General features: G+C 39.6%; 2 protein-coding genes across 3 annotated transcripts; one reads left to right on the top strand and one right to left on the bottom strand.

The window, feature by feature from the left end:
- Positions 1-1,705: 1,705 nt before the first annotated feature.
- On the bottom strand, positions 1,706-6,947 carry LOC136439446 (PRELI domain containing protein 3B-like). Its single transcript, XM_066434897.1, has 6 exons — positions 6,752-6,947; positions 5,017-5,185; positions 4,492-4,590; positions 3,979-4,049; positions 3,251-3,353; positions 1,706-2,640 (listed from the first exon to the last, which is right to left on the bottom strand). Exons 1-6 carry the CDS (start codon positions 6,781-6,783, stop codon positions 2,500-2,502), a joined length of 615 nt encoding a protein of 204 aa, XP_066290994.1. The 5' UTR covers positions 6,784-6,947; the 3' UTR covers positions 1,706-2,499.
- A 124-nt stretch (positions 6,948-7,071) lies between these two features.
- LOC136439433 (protein BANP-like) lies at positions 7,072-16,718 on the top strand. 2 transcript variants are annotated; one of them, XM_066434881.1, is made up of 14 exons: positions 7,072-7,176; positions 8,698-8,800; positions 9,118-9,224; positions 9,570-9,748; positions 10,228-10,337; positions 10,466-10,522; positions 11,040-11,168; positions 11,616-11,691; positions 12,335-12,498; positions 13,147-13,364; positions 14,050-14,184; positions 14,519-14,584; positions 15,002-15,136; positions 15,578-16,718. In XM_066434881.1, exons 2-14 carry the CDS (start codon positions 8,743-8,745, stop codon positions 15,644-15,646), a joined length of 1,503 nt encoding a protein of 500 aa, XP_066290978.1. In that variant the 5' UTR covers positions 7,072-7,176; positions 8,698-8,742; the 3' UTR covers positions 15,647-16,718. The 2 variants fall into 2 exon arrangements, with proteins under 2 accessions (XP_066290978.1, XP_066290977.1); XM_066434880.1 differs by having other exon boundaries at positions 11,022-11,168.
- Positions 16,719-16,992: the final 274 nt, after the last annotated feature.

Raw genomic sequence — 16,992 nt, 5'->3', positions numbered from 1 at the left:
ACAGCCACTAATTTTTAGAGTTTCAGCAGGGAAAGAACAGCAATTGTTGCCATTGTCCAAAAAGATTGCCACTCAAACATGTTTTAAATCTTCCCGACATTAAAAAGGGAAGCCTACAGCAATATTCAGAATAGCAAATCTAGCATAGTGACTATGGATAAAAGATGTTTCCCTTGATGCCAACTCTCTCTCAATCATTCCAATATAGATCAAAACAACTTCTGTAATCCAGTCTTGCTAGTTAAACACATAAATGCTATAGATAATCCCACGAAAACATCTTTACCTAAATACAATATTGTATGTACTTCTGTGATCTTTGTCAAAATATGTAATTTATGTTGTACTGTATGTAAATTAAGATAAGCGTAAGATGATGTTGCTATGAGTCGACTTAAAAAGTTGCAAGATATAACGTTACATTATGCTTTGCTAGCAAAATCACTTTGTGTAATAATTTGAATTCAATTCATATTGCTTGTCAATATATTTGTTATATTGTGAACATGATACGTTTAAATGCACTTAAAAAGAAAATTTATAATCAGAAATGATAGTGAAAGCACAGGTGCCAAAGTACTCTACATGATTTTGTAAAAATATTTTGTGCAAAAATTACAGGGGAATATGGTCAGTGGTCACAAACACATTATGTAATATGTAGACATTTTATTCATTATAAATCTTTATCTAGGACACCTTGTCCCACTCTTTACCTTCATTTGTTTACCAGAAAGAATAAACCAAAGTCCTGTTCCTCAGCCATGCCCTGTTTTGTGTTCTGTTGTAGAAATATTTTTCTATAGATCTACATTTCATGTGTGGTCAGTGTGCTAATCTGAGTAGCAGTTGAGGATAGTGTGCTGTGCAAAAGCGCCCCCTAGCATATTGATAGAAAACAGCCATCCACCTGTTAGGCTAAGTCTGTATAATGTGGAGTGAAACCAAGGGATAACTTTATACTAGACAAGGAGCTTGGTCTACAAAGCCAAGATGATAGAGATAAAGAAAGCAGCAGAGTCCTACATTAAGGGGGCACGCCCCAGTTTATTTCAGGTTGCAATTGGAGGCTGCACACCCGCAAGTCTAGGTACCGTCTCTTCCAGGGAATTATACTGAAGCAAAGTAACTATGGAAAGAAAGGATATCACTTCCATTACCAACTGACTTTTGTTTCTTCAACCTCTAATTTTGGTGAATTTGAAGAAAAATAACATTTTCATGTGAAAAATGATTTTCGTGTAGGATAAACTCTATTTTCGCTAGAAACAACTAATGTCAGAAAGAGAAAAACCTGGCAATAAAGAAATGTCTAATAATAATCTTTTTATCATCCACGGCGCAAGACATAGCAACATTACCCAAAGAACGCTACAAAGTCAATTTTGGGCGATGCACAATCAACGCGGATGAATATCCGGAAGTAAGGCTCAGACCCAAACTCAATATTCACCAAAAACACACCACCCGCTTTTGAGCCATGTTAGTATTCGATGTCAGTTCAAAGCACATGAGAAATGTGAACACAAACCCTGACCCTCAAAACCCCTTCGTCACTTTTTTGTCACGCACTACCACGGACCCCGGTCGAGGAAGAACTGGGGTGTGCACTGTTAAGTCTATACCTCTACGTTCCAATGTCTTTTAAAAATTAAAATACACTAGTCACAGACAGCCTCAGAAATCAAGAGTCTTCAAAGTCATCTTTTTCCTTCAATTGTTTTCATTTATTAAATAGGTTTGAGAAGCAAACCTCTCAAATAAAGTTTTTTCCTTGTACTTTTCAAAAGCTCTCTTAAATAAACCACAACAGTACAAATATGTATATGTACATGAAAACTAGTATTTGTACAAGGACAAATCAACAAAATGCCTTTCAAAGGCTTTTTTTTCTTAACTGCTATGTACTATCTGTAACACATCTGGCCCACTGTTACATCAAACACTAGCAACCTTTTTCTCCACGTATTTAAAACTTATCATATCTATCCCCCTAAAATTTTGATCATTGAAGTCATACCATAAGGTGTGGGGAAGAAGTAAGTACTAGTATCTGATACTGTGGTGAAATTCTTAAAGAGAACTTTTGTGCCCTTCCATTGAGAAGAAGGCCAAAGATGAAACCTGAGTGTACAAGCCCTTGTCTCTCCTTACTAGTACTTATAGGATGCATAACATTATGGTATAACTTATAAGGGCAATGTACATACACATTCCATAGAAATAAGAGGTATGGTTGTATCAGTGTGTACCCTCCAAATTCAAGTCCCTAATATCCTTCTGTGCAATTCTTTAAAACTAAATACTCCTCGGCACTACTACATGCAGCGTTTACATGTAGTGGTCAATACCTTTAAAAATAAGATATCTTCAAATACAATCTTTATACACAATGATGGTTTTGACACAAAACTACAAAATCTGAATGGCAGATCTTGAAAGAAAACAACCAAGGATTCATATATAAATGATCTGGGCACTTCTTTAAGTCTGAGTTTGTCATATAGACTCTGTTTTGGTGTTGTGCGTGATCTTTTCCAGGTTGTCCGTGATGTCCTTCATACCAGACTTCGCTGTTTCCGCGAGCTCGGCCACCTCGCAGTTGATTTTGCCAATGACCCATTCTATGGCTTGACGGCCCTGAAGGAAAATACAGACAAAATATAGCAAAGTCAATATCAAGAACAGGCCAAGGAATTGGTTAGCCTGGGTGCCATACACAACACATTACAAGTATGTTTCCAGGCAAATGCAACAGTATCTTTACCCGGGGCCTGTCCATGGTACTGAACAATGTTTCCGGGCAAATGCAAGGTAAAGGTTTGGTAAAGCAGTGACCTTTTACTGAGGTAAAGCATGATGTCTATTCAAGTAGCTACATGTAGTGGTGTAATGCGACTATGTGGTCAACACACACCCCTCCTCACAATTCGATCCATTCTATGTACAAGTGTCCCCATCATACATTTGGACAAATACATGTATCTCCAGTTCATAATCATCACTGTCAACCTCAGAGGTTTTTTCTTCTTCAAAATAGACACATGTACATCTGTGAACAGTATCATCAGGTTGGTAAATCATTGGGTATTACAAGCTTGGGGACACACTTGGGGAACTGCACCATTCCCACTGTAGCAGCGCCACCTAGCAGAACCAGTCAGTATTGCCATGAGGACTGGAGGCCTACCACAACATTCTGTCATGTAATTGATATAAATACCCCTACACATTTCATGCCTGGTCTTACCTTGTTTGCATTCCCTGAGATAGAGTTGGCCATGATGCCCTCCAGGTAACTACTCAGACTAACACCCTTCACAGTGATGATGGCTTCCTGAGTTAGCAGTGTACTGTGAACACAAAAGAAGACAATGATATTACAATTCGTTCCTAATCAAGACACAATACAAAATTTACTCAAGCAACTAGATAGATTTTGTAAATGGTCAAAAAATTTTGACAGCATCCACTATCTTTTGTCAGTGGCTGAGGATGATATCTTAAATGTCTGTCTGTATACAAAATTTATCCAATTTGCTTGAGTAAATTTTGTATTGCATATCTGGTGGTCTAACCTTCATCAACACATCTTTGACCTTGTATACAGTTAAGCTAAGCATACTGATATATAGAGGCAATTTTTGCTTAGCACATTGAGAACAGAACTATAAAATGCATAAATTGGGTATGATAAGAGGTAAAGCCACTAACAAACAAGACATCTGTATGGTTTCACATTCAATTATTGATTAAGAAAAATAGTATATACAAAAGGTAGTAAAAACTTTTTAACTCAAAGTCTATGCCGATGCCAGTGCAAAAAAACAACAACTACTGTCTATAGGATGAGACATGTATTATATATTGTCCACATATGTTTGTAGAAGGGAAATGATGCAGCTACTCTATATTGTACTATGTATATTGTGTTCTTCGTTCTATACAGCAACACAAGTAGTAGTAAGAGGTACTTACGAGTCTTTTTCTGTAGGATGTGGCTGGTACGTTAATCTCTCATCTACTGACACATAGTTTGAAAACGTCAACTGCAACACAGAAGAGAACATTTTATCATGAGTAGTCTATCTAACAGTAGTTACCCCCTGATAAATAAAGAATACTTACTGACTATATTAAGTAAAGTGAAAAATACATTTTGTGTTTCTTCATGTATCACACAAAATTCTGGAAAAATTGCACTTGGGAAAGTGAAGGACATTGTAATTTATATGATGAATTGTTTAGATCAGTTCAAGGTGGGAAAGTCAGTGAATATTTTTTTTTTTTGCTTTTGAAGTTTCTACTTTGAACACATGTTCATGTTTACCATTTTTTGTTGGGAAATGTAAATAAAAGATTATCTATAAAAAACAATTACTTTAATGTACTTCTGCAGGTAACAGAAAGCCTACAAATGCCAAGATGATCCATAAAAGGTATATAACTTTATAAGTTGATAAGTTTGTCTCTCCATTATAAGAAACTCACATTAGTTGACTGCATAACCATGGTCTTCTTTTCTGGGTCTACAACAGAGTGCTCACTGACATAACACGTGTCTCCTCCTAACATCTGGATTGGTAGAAACTGGGGTGGAAGAAAAAACAGAGAAATGTTAGGTTTAGTGCACATCCATGTACATGTACAAAAACAAAACAGGAAGAACATTAAAAAAAAAAGAATACCAAAGAAGTAGGATCACACCTAACATACATGTACAGATACAGGGCTCAAAATATGAATACTTACCATGCACTTTTGATTATCGAAAATTGGATCTGTGAATCTTATTTGTGTAGCTTACCAGTATACAGCATGTTCTTGACATTTAAACATCAGAAAAAATAATAAAACCTTTCAAGTTTCCTTTTTTTCTTCAAAGTTGGGTCAGCAGTGGCCAATCAGTTTTGGCATAATCTGCTCTCAGGGGTAAGTACAAAGGCACAGTGTCCCTATAGATAAACTTTTACATTGCCATCCATAGCAATGACAGATTTTAAAAAGTGAACCAACCTTTTTCATTAAGGATCCTAGGCCCCATTCTGTACTGAGAAGCCTGTGCGAGTGCAGCTTCCCTTCTCTGTCCACTCTCCTGTCCAACACATCCACCCCCACCACACTGGGGTTCATGGGGTTGGGGTACTTCCTCCATGCTGCCTGCGCAACCGTGTTCCACGGATGCCTGAAGGGACAAGGAACGAAGAATGATGAAACAATGCATCGCTTTGGTTTTCTTAAGTCTAACTGGTCAAAGTACATGTTTGCACAACGTCTGAATGTTCTAAGTGTTATAAAGTTATACTGTTTACCAGGTATGCTCTGAAGTGTTGAACTTTGTAACCTTACAACTACTTAGGTGACATATCTGTGTTACCATAGTAATTAGTGATGCAACACCCAGAATGGGTTAGCTACATAATCTGCAATATGCACGACAGCTTTAACCTGTTCTTTTTCCCCCAGTATTTTTATGATTTAACCAAAGAGAAATACAATAATAGGTATTGAAAAAAATAATAACAGAAAACTACCAAAGTCTGCAGTAGTTTTCAGGTGGGCCAGTGAAACTTAAACTAAAGGGAAGACATCTGGACTTTTGCACCCGGCGTCCTAAAGTGCTGCTGCTGCTATTGTCCTCTAGTAATGTTAAACGCATCAGTGAAATGCAACCTTTCCCTTTTTGCCTTGAGTAAACAAAAAGATGGCTATTTATAACAGCAGAAGAAAAGGTGGAGGTGATCGTAGGGTCTAAGGTAACATTAAACCTGAGGAGGCCAAGCCGGCAAACTTACTGCGCCACGGAAAAATGCATATCTTCCTACATTTTGTAAAGAACTGTGAGCATTTGGCAATGAACTGCCATAGCAACACCTAGTAACTTAGATTTACAGAAGAGAATCATTCCACAATGATTAAAGTTCAGACTAGATTTCCCCATCCCTTTTTCTGTACTGTTTGGTGTCCACTACTGACAAAATTCACCTCAAAGCTTTTCTCTCCTTTGCTGCTAAGGTTTGGTAATGGCTTAACATTCAGAATGATGTTCGACAGGGTATGTGACATAGTAAATAGTATGTCAAAAATCTAAATCAGATTTGCCACATATAACATAGATATAGCAATACGCTACACGACCTTGATTGAACGTAACTCAACCTATCCAAACCTAAACATGTTTTCTTAGCATCACAGCTATTCTCAGAACCGACATGTGACTAAGGAGGGATCACGATGACGCAAGAGACCGGTGAAGTATTTTCCCGGGGCCAAATTTGGGGCCAACTGATATACTAGACTGAAAATTTACGTCATTCACTTTTCCAATAAACCATCACATGTCGTTAGGAATCTAGGACACTCCATATGAATACAGCGGTGTCTCTAGCATATGATATTTCGGAGTCTTTACGTAAGGGGAAAATGAAAACTGTGATGGTTCGCCCGGCCCCCCCTCCCCAATATGCTAATATGACCTGACCTACTTTCTAAATACATAAGACAATGCAACGTGCTACCGGCATCTTGCGTAATACCGCCCAAAACGGGCAGGTACGGGGTTGGGAAGCAATCTACGATAGTATGGTTGTATAACACATGACGATAGTGGTTTTAGAAGCAGTCTTCGATCCTGAAACAAAGGATTTTCGGCCGGCTGACATAACCCGGTCTTGGCGGTCACCGTGTCACGTCACACGATGTAGAAAAGTGTTCTCGAATGTCTCACAACATCTTAATCTAAGTTACTCACCTAAAGGTGTGTTCTGACGTCCAGATCTTCATGCTTCTTCTTCGCTAGACTCGTAAAACTCTGATCAACTCGACGAGGAATGATTTCTGCGACCGTTCTCTCCTACTATCGCCGGCGACAGTGCAGTGCGACTCGCCTCGCTTGCTCTTTCACACCTACCGGTCAGTGCGCTCTGACTTACACAACCTTCAGTGACGTACCCATGACGTATACACACATGACGTCAATACACATTCTTACCCATATATGGTTAACAATGCCTTATTCACTCGCTGATACAAGCAGGCTTTTTATTGGTTATACTACCAGAGCGGTCTATATTTAAGCCAATCAGAAGAGGTTTAACTGATGTTCTCTGACGTTATTTTTAGAGGTCTCGCGAGAAGGAAGACGGACGCCATTATCGTGCAGGGCGAGAAAAAGCGGTAAGTGTGTGCGGGATTTGACGGGACTGCCTCCAAACCCCGCGCCTTATGAATCCGGAGTAGGTCGGGGAGCACCTCGTCGAACATACAGTCCCAAAAGTTTGAACATATGACTGTCGGAGAGGATAGAAGCGGTGTTAGTTTGTTTGTTCGGTTTCCGTTGGGAGCTTGGCGCGTCATGGCGGATTTTGATGTAAAATCTGTACTTGTATCGGGGGTCGTCCAGATGATGATCAGGGACGGAGCCATGCAGGGTATGAGCCGACCAGAAATGTTGGACTGCCCCCTTAGCCCCCGACGGGTTCTAGTCTAGATAAAAAGGGGCATCGCACTGAAAATAAATTTGTCCATTAATAAATCCTTGCACCCCACGCTATATCTGTTATGGACTAGTCTGCTTCAGATTTGTGGCCTCTGGCAACACAGTCAATAATAGGGGTGGGTACCGGTACCATGTACCGGTACAAAACCGGTATTTTCTTATGGACCGGTCAAAAAAAACCGGTCCAGAAAAAAACAAGTGGACCGGCCTATGGACCGATTTGAAAATTCACAGTACCAGGCTACCAGCAGGCGGTCGCACATAACCGGTCTGATACAAAATAAGCAGATTTAACGAGTCGTGGTTTCCTTTTTCGAAGACGTTAGCTGTTAATCATATGCAGATGAGCCAACAGACGGCGAGTGCACAATAGTGTGCACCGAGAATAATCACATTATTCTAATATACAATTTGAACATAATTGGTAGGACTCACAAAGACCTTTACTTGAGGCTCGCTCTCCAAAATATGATGTACTGCGACACTACTTTAATCAGGTACAGGTACAGGTCCGGACCTGGACCTGACCCTCTGGACCTGGACCTGGACCGGACCTGAATTTTCTGTACCGGTACCCACCCCTAGTCAATAAGGTACATGTATAACTATAATACAATATATCAAGTCTATCCCACTGTCCAGCGTCCATGCATGTGCATTATTGAATGAATAGTCTAGAAATTTGGTGCAACATGCATTTTGATTTGGTCTTCACAGTTCCACTCTACCAAATTATTTACATCTGAATGGTGTTGAACTAGTCGTCAAGTTCATCATGTTAACCTTTACCTCACTATTCTTAAACTAAGTCGTCAAAGCACCAATATATACAGGCCTGGTGCAAAGTGGTGCAGAAAGATTTATACATAATAGTATGTAAAAAAAATATTATTAAACAGGTAGTCTTCTAATGAGGTGAAGTGACTTTTGAAAGCTTCACCATGGCTTGTGTTTTCTGCTAAGAACACTGGGTCACCGTCTACTCTTCTTCATTTAATAGTGTTTTGTGCTCTGCACCACATGATGATGTTTGCAAATTATATTGTTTGGTATTCCATCCTCAATATGACAAGACAATTTGACTTTGTCACATCTGTGTTCCCGGCCTTTTTCTCTTTCTACACACTCCTGCAACACGTTCGCTGTGAGACATACATACTGAACATGAATGAAATCACACACTTTCTTCATATTTTCAGAGGTTGATTAGCAAAAAGCCTTGTTAACACCAGTGTGGAGGAAGGATGGCTGGTGAACAGCTGACAGATGTGGTCCAGTTGGCTGTCAGTGAAATAGCTACAGGTGAGAACCACATGGGGGTCTGAATGGGGGGATCCTAGCTATGCTTAATGGTAAATTTAGGAGGGTTAGCAACAGTTAACAATGAATTAATGCTTCACGGAAAAAGGCATGTGGACACTCATGTATACTGAGAATGGTTGCATGTCAGTCAAATGTTTGCATGTTTTTGTTTTGCATTTTTACGTTTTGCCAGAGGTGGGTGAGGCTATGGGATCAGTCTATTCATCATTAACCTAGTCAAAACTCTGATTTCACCATTTAGGTCTCTACCACTAGTACTTTCCACTAATCTTGGAATCTATCCATTCATATTGCAGGTGAGCTGACAGAGGAAGAACCAGCTGCCAAGCGGATGCGGCGGATGGAAATCGTCATGCCCGAGACCCAGCCAGAGATCAGTAGGGAAGAGTCCAGCTCCATCAAAGTAAAAAAACTATTGGTCTTCACTTGTTGCGACTGTTTTTTTTATAAAACTAACATGCCATATGTATGAACTTGTACTACATGTACCCTGACTTTAGTGTCAGCCTGGAACACCTGGTTATGACATGGAAATATTAGAAATTGCCTATGCAATTGGAAACTATACGGTACTAGTAAGTCCTTCAGACCATTTAAGGCCCCACAGTGCAACCATAAGTTAACTAGCTTGAAGCTGACGTGTTTTGTCGAAGGGCGATTAAACTGGCTATACAGATACAGATAGAGAAGTTACATTGTCTGTGTACATACACTAAATTACCATTTTTTTGTGTCTTGAATTCTTTAGTCCATCTTGTTCAACATGAACAAGGCCATCTGCCTACGTCTGGAAGGGATTGAGAACAAGGTGGAGGGGCTGAGTAACCGCACCAAGGTTCTGGAGGACAAGGTTGATGGGATAGTACAGACGGTGAAGGAGCTGGGAAATAGACCCGCCGTCACGGCCCCCACCACCTCACGGAAACAGTATGTTTGTGTTTCTCACCTCCACAAAAACTGAGCTTTGAGGGAAGTGTTGCTTTTGGTGTGTCTCACAGTGTCTGTGTTTGCATTCCCACATATTTTGTCCGCTCTAACTGGCAGGATTGTGATGATATTTGGTATGTAGTTATAAGGAAAATGAAGGTCAACATCAAGTTCGGGCCTCCTTGTGGCTTTCCATGGTACTGTAACAGAATTTCGTTTTTTTTTTTGTATCTTCTGTTCTGGACATGCTTTTTTCTTAATTTGTAGGTGACAGATAGCTTTTGACGTTGTTAAATTATTGTGGCTTGCAACATTTAGCTTCAGCCCAATTTAGTTTGAGTTGTAGGGGTTGGAATAAGTTTTGAGTTGAAAGGGTAAATGTTCATAAAGCTAGTTGATGTTATGTCTTACATGTAGGTGTATACACGTATGTTACTGTTACAGTTCTCAGCATCATATCTTCGTCTTTTCTCCGCCAGGCACCACACCCCTCGAAGACAGAGTACGATTGTCATCGGATTGCCAAACTCGGGGAACCAGTCACACAGCCAGGACCAGAGCCTGTCCGCACATAGTACAGATAATGAAGGTAGGCATGATGACTTAGAGGTAGATCTCTTAAGTTCAAATTTTCAGTGGTTTCAGGATGTTGTAAAAGTCTGCTGTTGTTGGTGATTTGACAAATAACCCCATACTTTTTTCATGTTTTTGCTGCAGATGATGTTCCTACTCCAATTCCTACCAGACTTCAAGAAAATGGAACTGAGGAAATAGGTATGACTATGATTTGATATTGATTGATTAGTCACAAATTGATATGATTTGTCAATGATATTCTCAAATTGTCATGCATGTCAAATGCCTCTCTATATCCAGGAGAAAAGAGGTATGTCATTCGTGGATTTTTGCAACCACAGCATTATTATCACTGGTTCAGTTCAGTACATCCTCAGTGAGGTAACACCAGTGTCAAACATGACAGCAATTTAAAGTTCATCATCGTTAAGTTCTATTTCCTCCTCAAGTGCCTTCTTAAGAATTACTGGTTACACATTGTATATTTTCTGCATTTAAAAGTAGTATGTTGGTCCCTGGTGGTGTCTAGATGATGCTAATAATATGGTTATGTATAGACTGCTATTGAACCAGGGTGGGATTATTGTTGGGCTGGGCTATGGATGTATTTTAGGCCCTGGTGGTGTGTAGATGATGTTGTTATGCATATTAGACAGCTATTGAACCAGGGTGGGATTATTGTTGGGCTGGGCTATAGATGATGTGTGTCTCACAGCCAGTGGGACAGTGGCCGTTCCGGAGACAAAGATGAAGGACGAGAGTGGAGAAGTGGAGGAAGAGTCAAGCAGGAGCCAGGGACAGCGATTTGGCCCGAATGTACAGTTCATCACGCTCAACTCCGAAGGTTTGTAAAGCCGCAGTGGTTTGACCTCTATTGATTTAATGTATGACAAATAGCTACATGGGATCCACTGCTCACCAAGTCATATGTTTGCAATCTGCATGTGCATATGCATAAAGTGACATTGTACACCCTCACGCTTTTCTTCCAAAATTTCCCAAATTCGGGAATGTCCAATTCTTTATGTGTTGGTAGTTGCAGTTTAACAGTTTTTATGAGTCCTGCCAGCACAGATAAACTTTGAACTTCAACACACAAGTAAAAAGTGTTCAAATTTTGAATCAGAAGTGGTTTCTGTTTGTGTTAGTTGGCACTTTTCAAAGAAATGAATATGAATGATAATGTGTTAGATATACATGTAGTATAACTAAGTGTTGTATATTGAGTGTGTTGAGTATCAAAGCAGCTGCCTTAATTTAGTATCATTCCTCTTCTACTTGTACCTATCAGAGGACTACCCAGGGGGAACTTGGCTGGGTGATGAAAACAACATAGAGATGAGAGTCAGATGCCCCATCACACCATCGTGAGTACAAGACTGTTTATGGTGGGCTTTTGATGTATGAAACTAGCCTGCCCATTGAAACTACTTTTAGCAGAAGCTGCATTGTTTTTGGAGTGATTTATCTCAAGGAGCTGTAATCCCTCGGTTAGATCATAGTATGAAACTGTACATGCTCATAGTCATTATCTTGGTATTTATGTAAAGGTGAAAGAAATTAGAGCACTAGAGCACTGCTACATATAGGGCTGCATACTAGTGATATTCCTACCACAATGATTTATTTAGCTCTGGAAAAAGATCAAAACATTTTATGGACATTGAAATCAGTACCATTATTGATTTTAGTTCTTTTCAAAAGCATCCATTGGGACCATTCTCTGCATAAGATACCTGAAGTCTGAATAAACAGTTGTTAGTGTTAGCTGTCTATTTATGTTTTTCTCATCTTTGAAGGCCACAGGTTATTTTATCAAATTTTTCAGCAACAGGTCTGGACCTGAATCTAAACCTTGGTACCCGTACCTGTACCTGATGTTATGTTCATATATGCATCCCTAGCTGCGTATCTTTTTAAAAAAAAATGAGATTGCGTGATTACAGCCTATGTTAGTGTAACTGTGGTACACAACGTTGAATTTCCTGCTCCCTTTTCCTCCGCCCCCAGAGACCTGCTGCACATCCACCAGACGTGCCGGACAGCTGAGCGGATGGCCCTGATCCTGCTGGACTACCTCTTTGACAGGGAAACACAGGCCATGTCCAACATCTCCGGCATGGGCAGGCACGGCAAGAAGCAGCTGGACCCCCTCATGATATACGGCATCAGATGTGAGTCAGTAGGGGGAGACATCAGTGTGGGCTGTGTTGACAGTCACTCCATAGAGTAGGGCGAGTCTACATAGTGCAGTCAGTCCTTTTGTTGACAGGCTTTCCTGGGTATTCTCTTTGCTTCAGAAACAGCTACTCTCTGAGTTTCAAATGTGGATCAGCGTGATTATCGCGTAGAGCTTGAAAGTTTGCGATGTATAGGTCTGCTGTAAAGACCAATCCCATGTTGTCCCTGCGTGACAACATAGAGATGCAAAATAGAAAATATTTGATGGACATGCAGCCACTCTCTCATTGGTTGAAATGCTGATTGTCAGTCTCTCATTGGTTAAACTACTGATTGTGATGGACAACCAGGATTGGTGTATTGTGTAGGACAGGTAGCATTGTTATACCAATTGGGTGTTCTCCCGTATCTGAATGATATGTAAGGCATATGGACCAATGCATTTGATGGAGACATTTATTTTCATTAACTGCATATATCATAGCCTTGGATTATGTTCTCTTTTCAACTGTACATTATTGCTTAAGTTACTTCTAAAGCTAATCATGGATCCTATTAAGTCAAAGACAGTTAGCTGAAAGTTTGTGTTGATAGATTTCTTCTAATAGAATATAATGTTATATTTTCCTCATTGCCTACAGGCCACTTGATCAGCAAGTTTGCAATAACAGATGCAGACTGGCACAGGATCAAACAGAACATCGACTCCAAGTGTCGGACGTCCTTCCGGCGCAGACAGCGGGGCCAGCCGCTCACGGTGAAGGCCTTTGCCCGCAAGCTGCCCAGCAACATGCACACTGTGTACGCACAGGAGCTGCACACAGTCCACCCAGAGGCACAGGCAGACCAGTTATCACAGGTATGGGAACAATTATTGTATCTACAATTTGCATACTATGGTTGTAATTGGGATGCATGTAGCTGCAGTTTACATGGTTGTGACTGGTGCATGTAGCTACAGTTTACATGCTTTGGTTGCAAGTATGGTGCATGTAGACACAATTTTCGTGTAGCTATATACATGTATGGTGTTAACTATGGTGCATGTAACTACAGTTTCATGTAACTACAATTTACATGCTGTGGTCACAACTATGGTGCATGTAGCTACATTTTACATGCAACTATGGGGTTAACTATGGTGCATGTAGCTACATTTTAGATGTAATTAGAATGCTATGGTTGCATGTACATGTAGCTCTTGTGGCATGTACATGCATGGAGATTAGTGAATGAAGCTACAGTTCGCTTGTAGCTATTGTGATATTGATAATATGTATGGTGCAGGTATCTACAATTTACATTTGTCAAGTTTCTATAATGATCTGTGAAGAATTACAAGAAGCTTATGCTGGTTTGCATGTTATAGCAATATTTCCGCCATAAATTTTCAGGTTTATGGGCTTGCTATTTGAGGAACTTAAAGCAACCTGTACGACAAGTTTATGTTCATCTTCAATTACCACATGTACACTTTCCCACTTCAATACTGGTTTAAACAGTGTACGTACTGATAATCTTTTTGCATTGTTGTATCCCCTCAGTTGGCAGTCAATCAGGGTGACATGGAGGTTCACATCCAGGGGACAGCCATCCAGCCGGGGGACACCGTGGCCGTCACGCAGGGCAACCAAGTTCACCACCTCCATATCACACAGGCTGATGGCCACCATGTTACGGTAAGTGCTAACATTAAAGATCTTTTCATATTTGAATTGTTGATTATGAATGTGGCGTTTCATAAGGGACACTATAACATGGTAGCTATGTAGGTAGGTACACATGTAGGTGTTGGGTTTTTGTACACTAAACATGCTGTAAATTAATTTCCTTTGCTGCGGTTTTATTTTGTAGTAGGAGGGAAAGAGAGGATATTGCAGTGTTTGAAATTTGCAGTTGAAACAATTCTTTATTACAGTTATAATACATTGGAGACGCATATTCGTTGTGGAGAGGTCACTGTAAGAAAAGGAACCACCACAAAAGTTTTATTGTGAACATTTGTGTTTCCAGGTTGCGGATGGTACACAAGTACACCATGTGCAGATCACACAGACAGCAGATGGTCAACAGGTTGCAGTAAGTATTTTAGATCTATATAAATCTGAGCCCTTCCCATCGGACAGTTTTTGAAAAGATATTCGACATGTTTTTTTTATTAAAATCTGTCTAAATCTCTACCCACCTGTGCCTCCTTTTCACCCACATATTTGTTGTATAGCCTTTAACTTTGAAGATTTTTTCATTGACACTGCCATAACAAGTTATAGGACTGATCACATTTAATATTTAAACCAATGAAAGAAATGCAATTAGTGGTTTGACCAATGAGAGAGTGGCTGCGTTTCCATGAAAGATTAGCATTTGTATTTTTTTATTTTGCATTTCTACATTTTGTTGAAGGTGGAAAGGGCCATTGAATCTATTGATTCCTGTTAGTTTCAGCGTTGAACTACCATTTACTAACACGGGGCATCCTATCTCTATATCCCCCAGGTGCTTCAGCCAGGTGAAGAAGTGACGATCCAGCAGGTGGCCATGCAGCCAGGTGCCATGTCCATCGAGCCCCAGCCCACGGCCCTACACGGGATGGAGACTACAGAAATCCACATACAGGAGGGGCAGATACAGGTGGGCACATAGTGTGTTCTATTGACTTCTCAGAATCATCCCTAATTTAGAGTGAATTGTTTCCTCCTGTTCAAAGCAACAGGTTTTGGCAGAATTTATAAGTTGTTGTTAATAGAATTCACCAAGGTGATTTTTGAGTAACAGCTGAATTCATGTATGTCTCCCAGGTAGTAATACATGTACAGTTTCAGTATTATGATGTAGTTTGTCGGTAGATCTGCTAATTCTAAATGTACAATGTAGTATTTCATATGAATGTATTTGTTGGTGATCAATTGTTTTTGTTTTTTTATCACATTATCAAGCTTTTTAAAATACTTGTCCCATAGCCCTGCACCAGGTAGTGGTGAAATATCAAAATACAAGACAAAAACAAAGAAAAATCTTGTATTCCTAACTTGACCTATAAGCTGATCCTGTGGCATGTTTTTGTCCCTATAGCAGATACAACAGCCAGACGAAGTACAGATCCAAGAGATTGAGGGCCAGGAGGTCAGCATGCCCCAGTGACCTCCAGCGTAACGGAGTACGGATCATACTCCTGTCTGTCTGCCAATGTCACCTGTCATCGCATTCTGTCAAAACTTTCTTCCATCTTCTCTTGCATGTTGCCATGGTAATGGCAGCCATGATTGTAAGATTTTTGCTGTATCATGTCCACTCATTGTTGTAAATGAACCATTTTTGATATAACTGATTGCAAAGGTTGTAGTGGTGGCCCCTTTTCCTCTGTAATGTTGATATTCATGAATTATGACTGTGGGGGTCTGATGTTCAATTTCAACCAATGATTCCAAAAAATATTTGCTCCATCTGTAAATAAACTCCCGACTTAACTTAGAATACATTGATCATTGAAAAGTTACCTTTAGATACACTAAGGTTGTGTAATTTAGTGACAATGATGCTTTAGCTGTTGAATTAGATGAACCCTTTACATTGTCTTGAGATGCAAGCTCATGTACTGTACCTCAGTATACCCCTTCCTAAAATCTTTTATCAATTTGTACATATTGAATTGAAGTAACAATGAAGTGCCAGAATACAAGGTTGAAGGATTAAGCAGTATACACTTCTTGCACTTAGTATGTTCATCATTGTGTCACTAAAATGGACTGTCTAATATGGTAATTAGCAGAAAACAAGTGTCAGAAAGAGAGGTGTACACTTTCTTTCTTGCTCATTAGTTGTTATTTTTTTAATCTTTAGTAGCAGATCTAAGATTTCAGGCCAGGTATATTTAAAACTTTGCCCAGACTTTTTGATGGCAGCTTTTTTTTTAATCTGCAACTTTCCCCTGGTCTCCTACCATATAGTTTATGTAAGCTGAAGGGTCTTGCTTTCAATATCTGTGGTTAGATTTAAGGTAGTTCAGCAAACAGCAGTGCTCAATTGAGAGAGAAATATTCCATTAGATTCCAACAGACCTACAATGTACAGTTGATGAGTCAGACAAGTTGAACCAGAAATAATTGTGTGGATGATCTGTTTTGGTATTATGGATTTTTATGTTATTTTGAACTACTGTGGTTTTCCGATGGATAGATCTAAAATGAATGAAATCAAGTTTTGATATTTGAAACATTTGAGTGTCTCTTTATTGTTGGAAGCTTGTTCATTCCTATCCTCACTTTACCTGTAACTGGTGCTGAACATCTTACTAGTACTAGTATATACCCTTTAAGAAAATTCTGACTATTGTATAATGTGTCCAATCAGCTATAAGATAGAGATGACATATGGACAGTGTTACCTTTCATACATGTATATCTTTTGGTGTTTGAATATTCTGCATTATGAGTGATGTATAATCTAAGGCAAATGTTGCTTGATATCATGAAGGCTAACTTACATGT

Source organism: Branchiostoma lanceolatum, chromosome 7 (assembly GCF_035083965.1).
Source record: "Branchiostoma lanceolatum isolate klBraLanc5 chromosome 7, klBraLanc5.hap2, whole genome shotgun sequence".
Taxonomy (NCBI): Eukaryota; Metazoa; Chordata; class Leptocardii; order Amphioxiformes; family Branchiostomatidae; genus Branchiostoma; species Branchiostoma lanceolatum.
The sequence above is the reverse complement of the archived record's forward strand: the minus strand, read 5'-3'. Positions and strand labels throughout refer to the sequence as shown.

Bases quoted from the DNA above. Each gene is read 5' to 3' on its own strand.
- LOC136439446 (XM_066434897.1), bottom strand. From the start codon at position 6,783: ATGAAGATCTGGACGTCAGAACACACCTTTAG. The intron at 4,050-4,491 runs GTGAGTTTCTTA...TCTGTGTTGCAG, and splicing joins TGGTTATGCAGTCAACTAAT to TTGACGTTTTCAAACTATGT. The intron at 2,641-3,250 runs GTAAGACCAGGC...ATTTTCCTTCAG, and splicing joins TCTCAGGGAATGCAAACAAG to GGCCGTCAAGCCATAGAATG.
- LOC136439433 (XM_066434880.1), top strand. From the start codon at position 8,743: ATGGCTGGTGAACAGCTGACAGATGTGGTCCAGTTGGCTGTCAGTGAA. The intron at 9,225-9,569 runs GTAAAAAAACTA...TGAATTCTTTAG, and splicing joins AAGAGTCCAGCTCCATCAAA to TCCATCTTGTTCAACATGAA. The intron at 11,692-12,334 runs GTGAGTACAAGA...CTCCGCCCCCAG, and splicing joins AGATGCCCCATCACACCATC to AGACCTGCTGCACATCCACC.